The sequence below is a fragment of the Rutilus rutilus genome (genome assembly GCF_951802725.1).
Source record: "Rutilus rutilus genome assembly, chromosome: 3".
Lineage (NCBI taxonomy): Eukaryota > Metazoa > Chordata > Actinopteri > Cypriniformes > Leuciscidae > Rutilus > Rutilus rutilus.
The window spans coordinates 14,454,862-14,468,276 of NC_140211.1; the positions used below are offsets into that span (position 1 = coordinate 14,454,862).

General features: G+C 35.8%; 1 protein-coding gene across 2 annotated transcripts in view; it reads right to left on the reverse strand.

Annotated features, from left to right (window-relative positions):
• dagla (diacylglycerol lipase, alpha) overlaps positions 1-13,415 on the reverse strand; it is a 45,523-nt gene that overhangs the window by 19,882 nt on the left and 12,226 nt on the right. For both annotated transcript variants that reach the window (XM_084405177.1, XM_084405178.1), the window contains exons 2-5: positions 7,450-7,551; positions 6,004-6,215; positions 5,031-5,132; positions 2,165-2,303 (exon numbers count right to left, since the gene is read on the reverse strand). In XM_084405177.1, coding sequence (XP_084261303.1) covers positions 2,165-2,303; positions 5,031-5,132; positions 6,004-6,215; positions 7,450-7,544 — 548 coding nt within the window. In that variant the 5' untranslated portion in view covers positions 7,545-7,551. The remainder of the gene's footprint in view (positions 1-2,164; positions 2,304-5,030; positions 5,133-6,003; positions 6,216-7,449; positions 7,552-13,415) is intronic.

The window sequence follows — 13,415 nt, forward strand, 5'->3', positions numbered from 1 at the left end:
ACACAATACAAGTTAATGTTTACAAATGGGATGTGCACAATATTGTTGAAATTAAACAAACACTTCATTTAGACCAGTGGTTCCCAATTCCAGTCCTCGTGACCCACTGCTCTGCACATTTTGTAGGTCTCTCTAATCTGACACACTCAGTTCAGGTCATGGAGTCTCTCCTAATGAGCTGATGATCTGGTTCAGGTGTGTTAAATAAGGGAGACATACAAAATGTGCAGAGCAGTGGGTCACGAGGACTGGAATTGGGAACCACTGATTTAGACAATATTTACGCAATTTATTAGCATAAAATATGCATACAATTCAGTTTAGTATTATTTACACATTTATATGCTATTATACATCTACATATTTATTCATATTTTGAATTAGCTTTTATTTTCATATTTTCACTTTAATATTAGTTTAAGTTTTAGTCATTTTGTTATGTGCTTTTGTCATTTTTATTAGCTTTTTCTATTTCCATTTAGCTTTAATTTATTTTTATTTCAGTTTTTGTTTTTCAGCCTATTTCATTTCAGTTAGTTGAAAAACAAAAATAGTTTTTTTTTTTTAAGTTTTAGTTAGCAGTAACAACTCTGAGACTACAAACACTTAAGCTGAGAATAGTTAAATAGTTATCTTCTAGTCATTGATTAGCTTGTTCTGTCTTGATAATCTATAAATCATGTTCCGGGGGCGGGGTTTATGTAAATTTTAGGGTTAGTGATGTCACTAACCCGGGAGGAATGCCGTGTAGTCCCTACCAGCCGTTTGTTGTAGTCCTTAAAAAACAAGTTCTTTAAAAGCAAATATCTTCCTTTGCTTTTAACTTTGAGCGTTGTAACTTTGCAGATGTTGTTTGTGATCAAACAGCAACATTACACACTGACTAAAGTTAAAAAAGTGAAATCATAATCAACCACCCCTTTAAATTTTTTATTTTAATTCTCCAATTCTATTCAATATATTTTTCAATTTATGTATTTGTTTTTATGTATTATGTTGTTCTGATTATTTTTTTTTATTGTTAGGCATTTTATTTGATTGTTTTATTGTTTTGTTAGGCAGGGTAATCATTAAGTGGAATTTGAACTTGTGACGCATGGGTTTGGTATCTGTAGTGTCACGATTAGATCCAAGGAAGACGGAGATGATTGAAAGGTAACAAGTCTGTTATATAAATAACTCAGAAACACAGCCAACAGGCGAGACAGCGTGCAACGCACAAACAATACCGGACACTAGAGTGTCAATGTGTCCATGGTGACTGATCGGTGGCGGGAAACACAGACAAGGAAACACGTGAGGAATGAAAACAAACTAAAAGTCCATGAACTGAATCTCACTGAACATAATGGTGACATGTACACTTATTCCATGTAGATAAATACAACAAATACAATAAAAAAAACCTATAAGACTGCAAAAAAAATTGAATTTTCTATTTCAATTTTGGCCGAAAACCTATGGAATGGATTTTCATGGGTAAAATGACTATAACGACTAATATTGCCCAGAACCCATTGCGCGTTGGACGAGGATTCGATTAGAACTATGAACACAAATAAATAAATAAGATCTTTTTTGCGGCATATAAAAATGTAATGCATATAAATGTGTCTTTGCAGTGTGTGGACACAACCACCGTACAATGAAAAAAATCCATTCACTCCTTTTTTTATCCTCAAAAAGCTTAAACACTCTCAATAATGCCGTTTGGATTTTCTGAGCAACATGATGTCACATTTCTCATACTCTGCCCACGACCACTGTTCCATATTAGCATATTTCCCGTATTAGCATATTTCCACCATCAGCCATTTGTATACTGTCTGCCAAGGCTGCACTTTACATATCTTGTGTCGACACCCCCTATGGAAGAGAGGGGTGAGCAGTTGCTCATTATCATTTAAAGAGACATGCACCGAAACGGGTCGCTGTGAACAGAGCTGTTTTTGAGGAGGTAAAAATGGTGTTGTTTTACACAACCACTGAGGAATCTTAACCAAAGTATGTTACAAACTTTACATGTGGAAAATGGTTTTACAATCGGAATCCTTTTTTTTCCACTATAAAGAATCTTTTGTGCAATGGAAAGATTCCATGGATGTTAAAGGTTCTGCATGGAACCATTGATGCCTTCATTGATGGAAACAATAAAGCGTTGTACCTGAGGGTGTATGTCGTGAGGTTACGCTGACGGCGGCGAGTTGCTTTCAGTTTCACAAAGGTCCGTCCGGTGGGGTCAAAGGTACACATCATGGTGAAACACACGCTGAAGATGACCAACCAGTTACACACAACGATTCCTGTTAAAAATAAATACAGTTTTATTTAATATTTTACATGTGCTGTAGACATCTTCATTTGATGTTTTTAGATTGAGTACAGAAGGAAGCTCTCCACTGTAAAACAAACTAATTGTCTCTTTGTCCTTCCGTGTCTTGTATAGACAGATGATTGGCATGGAAGTGAAGTGTGCTATTATGGGATGGGGGTGGACAATGAGCGACACTGATTCACGGTCAGCACAGACATGTGGAAAGCTACACTAGGCGTATTGTTAGACAGCGTGCGTTAAGATTCCAGGACATAAACGGCTATAAATGGCTATCAAATTTACAAGAATCTGCTGAGATTAACAAGGGGAGGTTTCATGAGATTTTAACATGCCTGGGCTGCCTCATGTCGCAAGGACACACCAATCTCTCTGTGTTTTTGATCTGGCTGCTGACAGCGGTGCTGCACGTTGTTGTGGCTGTATATACAGTACCGTGGAACAGTGTAAACAGGGCCGGCCCTGACCAATTTGCTGCCCTAGGCAAGATTTTACCTGGCGCCCCATGCATCAACACTCATAATAAATCATCATATTAGAATGATTTCTAAAGGATCATGTGATAGACCGGATGTCACATGTGACACTGAAGAATGGAGTAATGATGCTGAAAATTCAGCTTTGCATCACAGAAATAAATGATCATTTAAAGTATAATAAATTGAAAACAAATTATTTTAAGTTGTAATAATATATCACAATATTAAAAAAAAAATCGGTATTTTTGATCAAATAAATGCAGGCTTGATGAGCAGAAGAAACTTCTTTCAAAAACATTAAAAATAGTAATGTTTCCAAACTTTTGGCCTGTACTGTATGTATCCCCCAAAAAACTGCACAACTGTAGAGTAAAACATTAATAAAAAAAGTGATAATAAAAAATGCGTCTTAAAACTGATGATTGTACAAAATCACAGTCTGGGGACTCAGAACTCAGAACAGCTGCTAACATTAAGTTTAAGGTACAAAAAACTGCCATGAAATTATAGTATCTTACTCCTATGCAATAAATTGTTCATTCACTACATCTCTTTACCTCTGTCTTTATCCTCTTCTCTTCTTTTTGGCACTGTATCTATCGCAGACTATGATCATTTATAATGTGTCATGTAAATTCGGCCTTCCGTCACAATCAGGAAACTTTCACCGTGTCTAGAACTGGCGCGAGCTGCCAGGCACGTTTCTACGAGCTGTGTGTTTAGCAGTGCTGTCTACATTGGATGCGGCGTCGGGCACGCTACACAACAAATTACCAACAACTGATCGCGCGCGCGCTCTGTTTCTGACGCACTTCAAGCACTCGATGGGCGGGGGAAGATTGAAGAGCCGGACTTTTTTTTTTTTTTTTTTTTTGCTTTATTTGGTAGTATTTCGAATTAATGGTTTTAAAATAGTAGCCTATTATATATATATAAAAAAAATTAAAAAATTCACTCGTTCACTCATTCTGGCGCCCCTATGGATGAGTGGCGCCCTTAGCATTTGCCTATACCGCCTATGCCGCGGGCCGGCCCTGAGTGTAAATGTAGAGATTTTTGAATACATTGGCAGATATGCTTTTGTGGCTATTAGTGCACAGGTCTGCTGTACTATATTTACACATAAGACTGACTGTAAGGGTAATATGAAAATGCAGAGCAGATCATGTCCCAGTCAAGATGTTTACTGTTGCCGATCGATGATACGATTTGCAACATTAATACAGAATTTAAAACGGCTTCAAACATGGCTCTGATCCCAGACTTATAATACATTTGTTATGAATAATCTTAGCTTTAAAAGTAAAAAGAGAGAAAAACTTTTATTTTTCAGGTATTTAAACGTAGACTATGTAACAGTCTTACCCTGAATCACTATGGTAAGCATAAGTGTCTATATTTCAGGGTGGGAATGATGGTCTTCGCGGGAAATTGCATACATATGTAATTCGCCCGTGCGTGTCTCGTAATATCCGTAAATAGAGAAAAGTTGCTCCTGCTACTTTGACGTGTGTATGATGTGTGAGTGGAATGGGTTAGTTGTCGCAACGCGTGAGAAAGGTTGACATGGATTACAATCTCGAACCTTCGGGGAATCACCCGTTTTAAACAAACGCCGAACAGAGGGGAGAGTCTGCTGGCAAAAAAAGAACATTACAGCTCGAAATAAAACAAGTATCAACATTGGCTCAGCTTTTCGGAGAATGCGAGAACTGAGAGATTTGAAATGTTCATTGTAAAGTTCATTGATTGCGAAGGGTCAGTATACCACTGTGCTGTAATTTATTTTCAAGGAAGTGCCACGTCTATTAACGGGTGTAGCTACAGTAACATCTTCAGCTTGTGATCCTTTCCATCTAAAAGTAGTTGGTAGTGAATGATTTATGAACAGTAGGATAATCTCTATTTTAAGTTATGAGAATGAACCACATTCATCCGCTCAGCCACGCAGAGCAGAAGCACAACCAAAACAATGTTCTTCTGCAAAATGCATGAAGTTTTGTTTTTAACCGCTAGAGGGCCAAAAGTTACAGGGTGTACCTTTAAATTTACTGGATTATCCAAAAATAGGCATTACCAGGCATTAAAATATAAACAAATGTTTCATTTAATTTACAGAAAATCTTAACTATATTGTGATGTATAATATTACAATACTATAAAATTACTCATGTCAAAATATATTTCACACCCTTACATTGTTTTTATTCATGTCTTACCCAAGGCGAGGTTCTTGGCGGTGATGTCGGAGCAGGGCTGGTAGTACTGCACCAACCAGGCGATGCCCACCACCGCGTACACCAGCTCCACCAGCAGGATGGCTGCAGAGAGGACCAAGTGTTGATTTAAGGCCTAATCATATTGAGTATGAGTGTTAATTTTCAGTACAATATGATTTTACCATAAAAATAATACAACCCTCCAAAAAATCTTACGAAAGGCATCAAAGGCGCAAATGTACACAATACGCTCTATGCACGAACACTGCTGACATATGTCCGGTAGAATCTCAGCCAGCGTCTTCACTTCCGCATAGCGCGTTCTATAGCGAAATGCACTAGCGGCAAAACTTGCATAAAATTCATTTTCTCAGAAACGGAGACAACTGATTTGTTAGTCGGTAAAACAGGATTTTATCCCTGAGCTCATTGAAATGCATTCTGGGATTGCTTTCTCCACAAAGGATATATGCAATGCTGCCTTAAAATTTGGAACAGCATTTGATTCAGAAGCAATGAATGTTGAATTCAGAATGTTGCCTATGCAAATTAAGTTACAAATTGACAATTCTTGCATTATTTATCATAAATGATTTATCTGTGCACATCATTTATTTATTTTTTCATTTTATGTGCCTTTAATTAATCAAAATAACTTCCCCTCTCTCTTGCAGCAACATCTCTTCTCAGTTTACTGGCATGAGGGCGGGAGAACCTGTCACTCACATGAGATCACCATTCAATCAATTCCCCATGAACAAATTAAAGTCCTGCCCTACATTTTTTTATTGTTTGAGAAGCTGTTTCACTTGGATATACGTCACAATAGGAAAGAAAAGATTATCGCATCTTTCCATTTAATGGCGACTTCAACAGAACTGACATATGAGATCCAACGTACTGAGAGAACTAATGGATGTTTTTTTTGTGGTATTCTTAATGCAGTCTTAGTGCAAGTGTGCAAGAGTCTTACCCAGCCGTATATAGAGCACGTACTGCACCGCCTCTCTGGGTTGTGTGTACAGAATGCTACCTCTCATGCTCAGCCACATGATGGCGCCCTCACAGATCAGACAGCTGACCAGGATGCCAAGGTAACCACGACCGTGATCCACTAGTGTGACTGAGCATGACTGCTCTGAACTGTACGGCAGCCCAAAGAGAACAAAGGACAGAACCACCAGCCTGCCGAAAGAGCACAGTCACAACATCACATAAACATACAAATGATCCCACACACCACAGAAATGTGATATTTATGACATGATGAGCGTTAAAGGGATAGTTCACCCAAAAATGTAAATTCTGTCATCATTTACTCACCCTCAAGAATGTCGGTAATCAAACAGTTGATAGGCCCCATAGACCTCCATAGTATAGAAAGAAAAATATTATGGAAGTCAATGGGGTCCATCAACTGTTCATTACCGAATTTTCATTTTTGGGTGATTTTCGAAGTACAGCTGAACAATTTCAGATTTCTTGTTCATTTATTACAAATTTATTATTTAGTTGATTCTTGAGATTTAAGAATCGGTATCAGTTAATAAAAATGAGAATCAATTAAAATTGAGAAATCTATTACCCTCTTTTAACCAGTCCTAAAATGTAGTTTGGCTGCACAAGTCTATTGCCTCATAACAGGCAAAATGAGTGTAATTCTCTGGCAAAGCTTTATCATTATTATTTATTAACAGTGCACAAAATGTGTATGAAATAAACAGTACTGTCAATAACAATTACAACTTATTTTGGTCAGTACCAACAATTAAAACTAATCAACTCAGGAAAGTCAGGGCTTAAATAAAAATATTAAGTTTTATAATCATATTTACGCTGAAAAACTTGAAGAATCAAGTCCAGCTGTTTGTGTGTTGTTGATGCAGTCCCATGAAGAATGAGCAGAACTGATTTGTGTGTAAACAATTTGTGCATTTAACTACGTTACAATTTACGTAAGCATTGATTTACGAACAAGTTACACATAAATTCCATCTGTCCAACAGACACCGTAACAAGCACTCATTTGATTTGATATTTTATAGGTTTTCTCAAACAGGGGTTCACCTCTAGTGAGGGAAATGCAGGGCATAATTAAATCTAACATTAAAACTAAATTAAATACAATTTTACCAAAATTCCTACATTTAATTTTTAATTAGAATACATTTTCTATTTAAGAAAATTAAATTTAAGTAAAAAGTACTATATTTCGAAAGGTTAACAATACTTCAAATAAATAAGTTACATTATAATAAAACTCCTAAAAATGTTCGGGGACTGCTGTTATATTGCATGACAGAATCCTTAATACTTCTATTGACATCAGGTCTGGTTATAAGAGCTTATTTTCATACTGGGTTGATTGTTTCATTTATGCACAAATGTAGAAGAACAAGCTGTGCAGACAAACACTCACCATATGCAGTGTAGTACGAACAGGAAGAAAGCCGGCAGCACCAGGTCATCACTGCCGACTGACCAGCGTCGCCGAAACAGTACCATGCCCGGCATCACTGCCCTGAAACACACAAACACACTCCAGTTACAGACCGACCGCCTGACACACGCACAGAAAGACTTCTCATCAACCACTTCTTCATTTCTGCGTTAAAGACGAGAGAGTAACACAAGACCAAAGTAAAAGAAAACAGAACACATGCACACACTACTACTGTTGCTGTCTTCAGCTTTGCATTACATTCAAAACAGAACAACAGCTCTTCCTCACAGAAAGGACAATAATATTCCTGTAGTTTATGGGGGGGGGAGGAGGAAAATTCAGCTATTTACTCACACTCACCATCAATATATGAAACCCTTCAAGTATTATAAAGTAGTTCATTTTTGAGTGAGCTATTTCTATAATTGTGCATCAGAGACTGAAACTGCTTGTGGTCTGATAGGAATAAGATACTAGAAAAAGAAAGAGAGTGGACATTATTAAAGAGGAAAAGAAATTCAAAGAGGAAGTGACCCAAGAGAATGTTAACAGAATAAGAAACCAATATTTGGTAAGTGTTAATGCATGAATGAGAATGAGAGTTTAAGCATGGCATCTTAAGCATTGCGTACTATTTTTTATTTATATATATTTTTTCTACAGTTTTTACTGTTGAGTGGTGTTTTGAGTGGATTATTGAACGATATGTTTCCAAGTTGCAAATAAAACAAAGATTGATGTTTAGGTGGTTGCCAGGGCATTGTTATGCTGTTGCCAGGATGTACTTCGGGGTCAGCGCATTGCTATACTGTTGCTTGCAACGGTGTGTGGTTTCTTAGTGCTTAAGCATAGGGTTGCAAATAACAAACACTGCGTTAATCGATTCATCTGTTTATTATTTCCTCGATTATTTGGTTAATCAGATAAAGCCAATCCAAATTATATAAATCAGAGTTGCACGATTAATTGCGAAAAGATCAGAGGTGTCAAAAGTATTCACATTCATTACTCAGGTAGAAGTATAGATACTAGGGTTTAAAAAGACTTCTGTAGAAGTTGAAGTATCAACTCAAGCTTTTTACTCAAGTAAAAGTATAAAAGTACTTGTTTCAAAACTACTTAAAGTATAAAAGGAAAAGTAATGTAAGAAAAAAAAAATGCAATTAAGGACAAAAGCTTACACCGCGCCACAGGGGCCTATAGTGCACTATTTAAAAAAAAAAACACATTTTTCTAAAGGCCATAATGACTATAATGTTATATTAAAATGTTAATGTTGAAAAATTTGGGATGCACTAGGCTACCTGTTTCAGCCGCATATATGCCCATAGAAAATTAATTTCAATTTTAGTACAATAAAAATACATTAAATAACCATATGCTGTATGTGTACTACTGAGCATTAACGTGCGTTTCATGGAGCGGAAGATAGGATCACTAGTTTGCCTATAAGTATTGTAATGGTGCAAAAAGTCAAACTTCAGAGGCATGTTATCTCAGAATGGTATAGGCCTATGTTTATACTTCTCATCAAGGGTGTAGGTTTGATTTTGAGTTTGGGGACACACAGCAATACTGTCAAGTGTCACTTGTGACCACTGCTCTGAGCCATGTTTTCAGTGTCCTAAGAGCACTGAAATTTCTTTCCGCCCAGCTGATGAGACTGGGATGACAAGGGTTTCAATTTGATCAAACAGGCCTCTCATTTCAACAAGACCAAGCCTTCAACAGACCAAGCAATGTTATTTTTTCATGTTTTATGGGGACTTTGACCATAGGCGTCGATTTCGGGGGGGGACGGGGGGACACGTACCCACCAGATTTCGTCATGAGTCATTTTGTACCCACCACTTTTAACTTCCGTCCATATTAATTTGACTTTTGGTTCGATTTTTTTGACCGTTTTCAGTGGTTGTGAGGAGCAATATGAGAGAGAAATTTGGTAATCATTGTCTGACCCAACAAAAAAACATTATAATATTCATTTTATTTTATTTTCCGTGTTCGCATTTATGAGGGAATAAACAACATGTCAGTTCTTGGTTACGGACGTGAGCGCTCTGAAAACGGCACTAAAAGACTGCTTTAAAACTTTCACAGAGACCTCAAACAGAACAGCTGCCTTTCTTTAAAGTGAATTTCGTTTTGTATTAATTATATCTTCATTTTAATCAATGTTTCATGAACCAATTGCCTGGATTTAAGAAGTAAATATAGCAGAATGGAGGCGCCGGCGAGTGAACTGGAGTTCGTCTCATAAATGAACCGAAACTCAGCGTATAATGCACATTCACATTCACAGCTAGGGTTGCCAACCGTTCCGTCTAATACGGAATCGTCCCGTATTTGACACATAAACGTCTTGTTCCGTATTGAACTGATACGGAACGCACTTTGTTCCGTATTTTTGAGAATCAATTCAGTCCAAATCCATGACAGACACATAGCTTCTAATATATGTCAGACTATGAACGAAGACATTTGTAGGCTATGATAAGAAAAAAAAAAAAAAAAACAGACGGTGCGGTAGATACTAATTTCTCTCCCTGTTTGTCTATGATCAGCGTAGCGTTTTTAACCATAGATATATACACTAGATGTCGCCTGGGGGTTCTAAGCATGCGTCAAAACCGCCGCCATCTTGGGACAGGGGTCTTGTCATAGGAAGTAGCTAGGTAACGGTGCTTTCTCCGCCTGTACTTCGAATTCATGGATGATGCCGGACTTTTGTGCTGCGTATGGATGTTCACACGAACGAAATCTAAACCAGACAGCAAGGGATTACATTTACTCTGTGGATGGTAGTAGTCAAGTTGTTTTTTTATAAGTTAAGTGTACATTTCTCTGCTTGGAGGAAGAAAATGAACTGTGATTCTCGCACAGAAAATGTATTGTGAATGTGCTGTAGGCTACACTTTAGATATTATTTGAAATAACCCTTGTATTTAAAATACAATATGCAGGAGTTGATCCTCAATACCCACTTTTGGCTGTGTTGTGCTGTGTTTTTCCTAACTTTTGATTTTTTTTTTACCGATTGTACTCAAACCTTTTAATGAAAAAAAAAACAGTGTGGCGCTTGTAACCTGTAAGTACAGTCCTAATTGTATGCTTGTCCTCTCCCTGTCAATCTTCAAACAGTACATCCATTCTTATACATAGAATTCCACAAATCCTATGTATGTGTACGTTTTGCACAAGGATACAGTGGGCTCAAGGGCTTGTTTCTTCCTGGGGATGGAGGTGTGGAAGGACACTGGAATTTGTGAAAATGTCAACTGTTTAAAGCCTTTTTTTAAAGTGAATTTCGTTTTGTATAAATTGTATCTTGATTTGAATAATTTTTTCATCAAACAATTGCCTGGATTTAGGCCTAATTAATACGAAGCAAATATAACGAACAGACAATATAATCATGGAGGCACCCGCGCGGTCACTTGCATTGCACGTGAACTGGAGCGCATCTCGTCCTAACTTAACGAAACTCAGTGTATGCCTCACACAGACATGAGAAATACATCAAATACACAAAGCTTGAAATGTCTTTAAACGAAATAATTCAAAACGAAAAGAAAAAGGCTACTCTCTGATTATGTAATCCATTATGTGCATTTCTCTCTATAGGTGCGTTCACTATATGGCGATCGTAAACTTCATCTTTGCAGCCGAGTCGACACTGTAGAAAACACTAATAATAAAAATTTTAATAAAAAATCAATGCACGCGTGTCACCGGATTTACAAATGCACATCTAGCTTGTTGCACGCACCCATATTATGTCGAAATAACGAGATATTATGTTGAAATAACATTATTATTAATAATACATCTTTTAGAATATTTGATTGAATGCTAAATGTTGCGCTTGTTCAATTTAATAAAATTAAAACTTTAATTGTGATCATTAAAATAATTGAATATTAAATATTTAGTGGCCAGGCCAAGTTTTGCTAATTTATATATATATATATATATATATAAGTAGCGATAGTTCATTCTAAGTTTACTCAAGTGAAAGAATGTGACTAATAAACTTAGGCCTATAGCACTATGCATTATATTTTGAAAAAGAAGTAGATTATCTTAATATCAAAACCTTCAATTTTCTCTGGACTCGATAAATACATGTCTGACCGTTGGAACGAACCAAAAAAAAAATAGAAAATCGCATTCATAACGATTTATGGTGATTTTATTTCCGTTAGACCTTTGCCTACATTGACGCTGATGCATTAAAGAGGAGGGGCTCCCCTGTTCCAAGATGGCGGCTCTATTGACGCATTCGTTCCAATGAACTGCCGTATACAAGGCGACATCTAGTGTATATATCTATGGTTTTTAACATCTTGGAACATCATCAAAGAACGCCCTTTTAATTGGTCGTTTCAGTCATTGTGAGTCACGTATCGTAGCAACGATGACGACAAGTGGCAACAGCGGGAAATGTAAAAATGACTACCTCCAGCCGGCGAAATGTTTAATTTCTTTATTAGCTGTTTTTTTATGTATTATTGCTTTGCACTGGAAAGAAAGTTAACTATAATGGAAGTATAATTATATAAAGATATTTGCACTACACTTCCTTAAAATGTTGTCAAATTTAAAATATTATTTTTTGCACTGGAAAGAACATTCTAGAAGTCTAATTCTATTGAATAAGTTCGCACAAGGCTACAGAAAACTTTTGTTTATTTTTCTTCAAATGCAGTCTAAAGCCGATGCGTTTTGAATGTTATAAGTTGTATTTGTTTAAGTTAAAAATAAAACGTATTATAAACTAAACAAATCCATGGTTCATTGTTGGCAAAATGATCATGATAGCCTTTATGTCACATCTATGTGGTTCAGTCTTGTATATTGATTAGGCCTATATTCTATAAATATTGTATTATAATATGCTATAATGTATGAAATATATTTATCTAAATGTATCCATTAGTTTTCACAATATTCACGCCAACATTTAGGCTAGATCTGCGTTGGTTGCTCACCCAGAGAGAGAGCAGTTGTCATGTGTAGGAATGAAACAGCTTCACAAACAGTCTTTTCAACCACACAGTATCGTTATTTCTTTGTTACAAATATTTTATTATCACAGAGGTACTGGGATAAATTTGAATAGCTTGGATATACACACTGGTGTCTACAGTAGCGAACAAAATAGAGCTAAATCACCTTTTGAAAGTAACTTGGCACGTCAAATAGCGATTATATCGATTATATCTTTACGCCACCAGGTGTCGACAAGAGACTGTTAAAATAATTATTTGTCATTGAATCATTCATTCAAAAAGGTATTCATCCAGTAATAAAACAAGTAATGTATGAGTGAGTCATTGAATCATTGTTTTAAACAGTTTAAGCAATTCAGATTAAATATTTTAAATAGAACCATTTTGTCAACCTCTAGTAAATTAAGTTATTTTGTTTAGTTGTTTGTTCAGAATCATATATATATATATATATATATATATATATATATATATATATATATATATATATATATATATATATATATATATATATATATATATATATACAGTACCAGTCAAAAGTTTGGAAACATTACTATTTTTAATGTTTTTGAAAGAAGTCTCTTATGCTCATCAAGCCTGCAGTTAAAAAAAAAAAACAAAAAAAAAAACAGTAATATTATGAAATATTATTACAATTTAAAATAATGGTTCTCTTTTTTAATATACTTTAAAATGTAATTTATTTTTGTGATGCAAAGCTGATGCATTTTCATCAGCAAGTACTCCAGTCTTTGGTGTCTTATATCCTTCAGAAATCATTCTAATATGCTGATTTATGATCAATGTTGGAAACAGTTGTGCTGCTTAATATTTTTTTACTTTTTTCAGGATTATTTGATGAATAAAAAGTTAAAAAGAACTGTATTTATTTAGAATAGAAATCTTTTGTAACAATATACACTACCG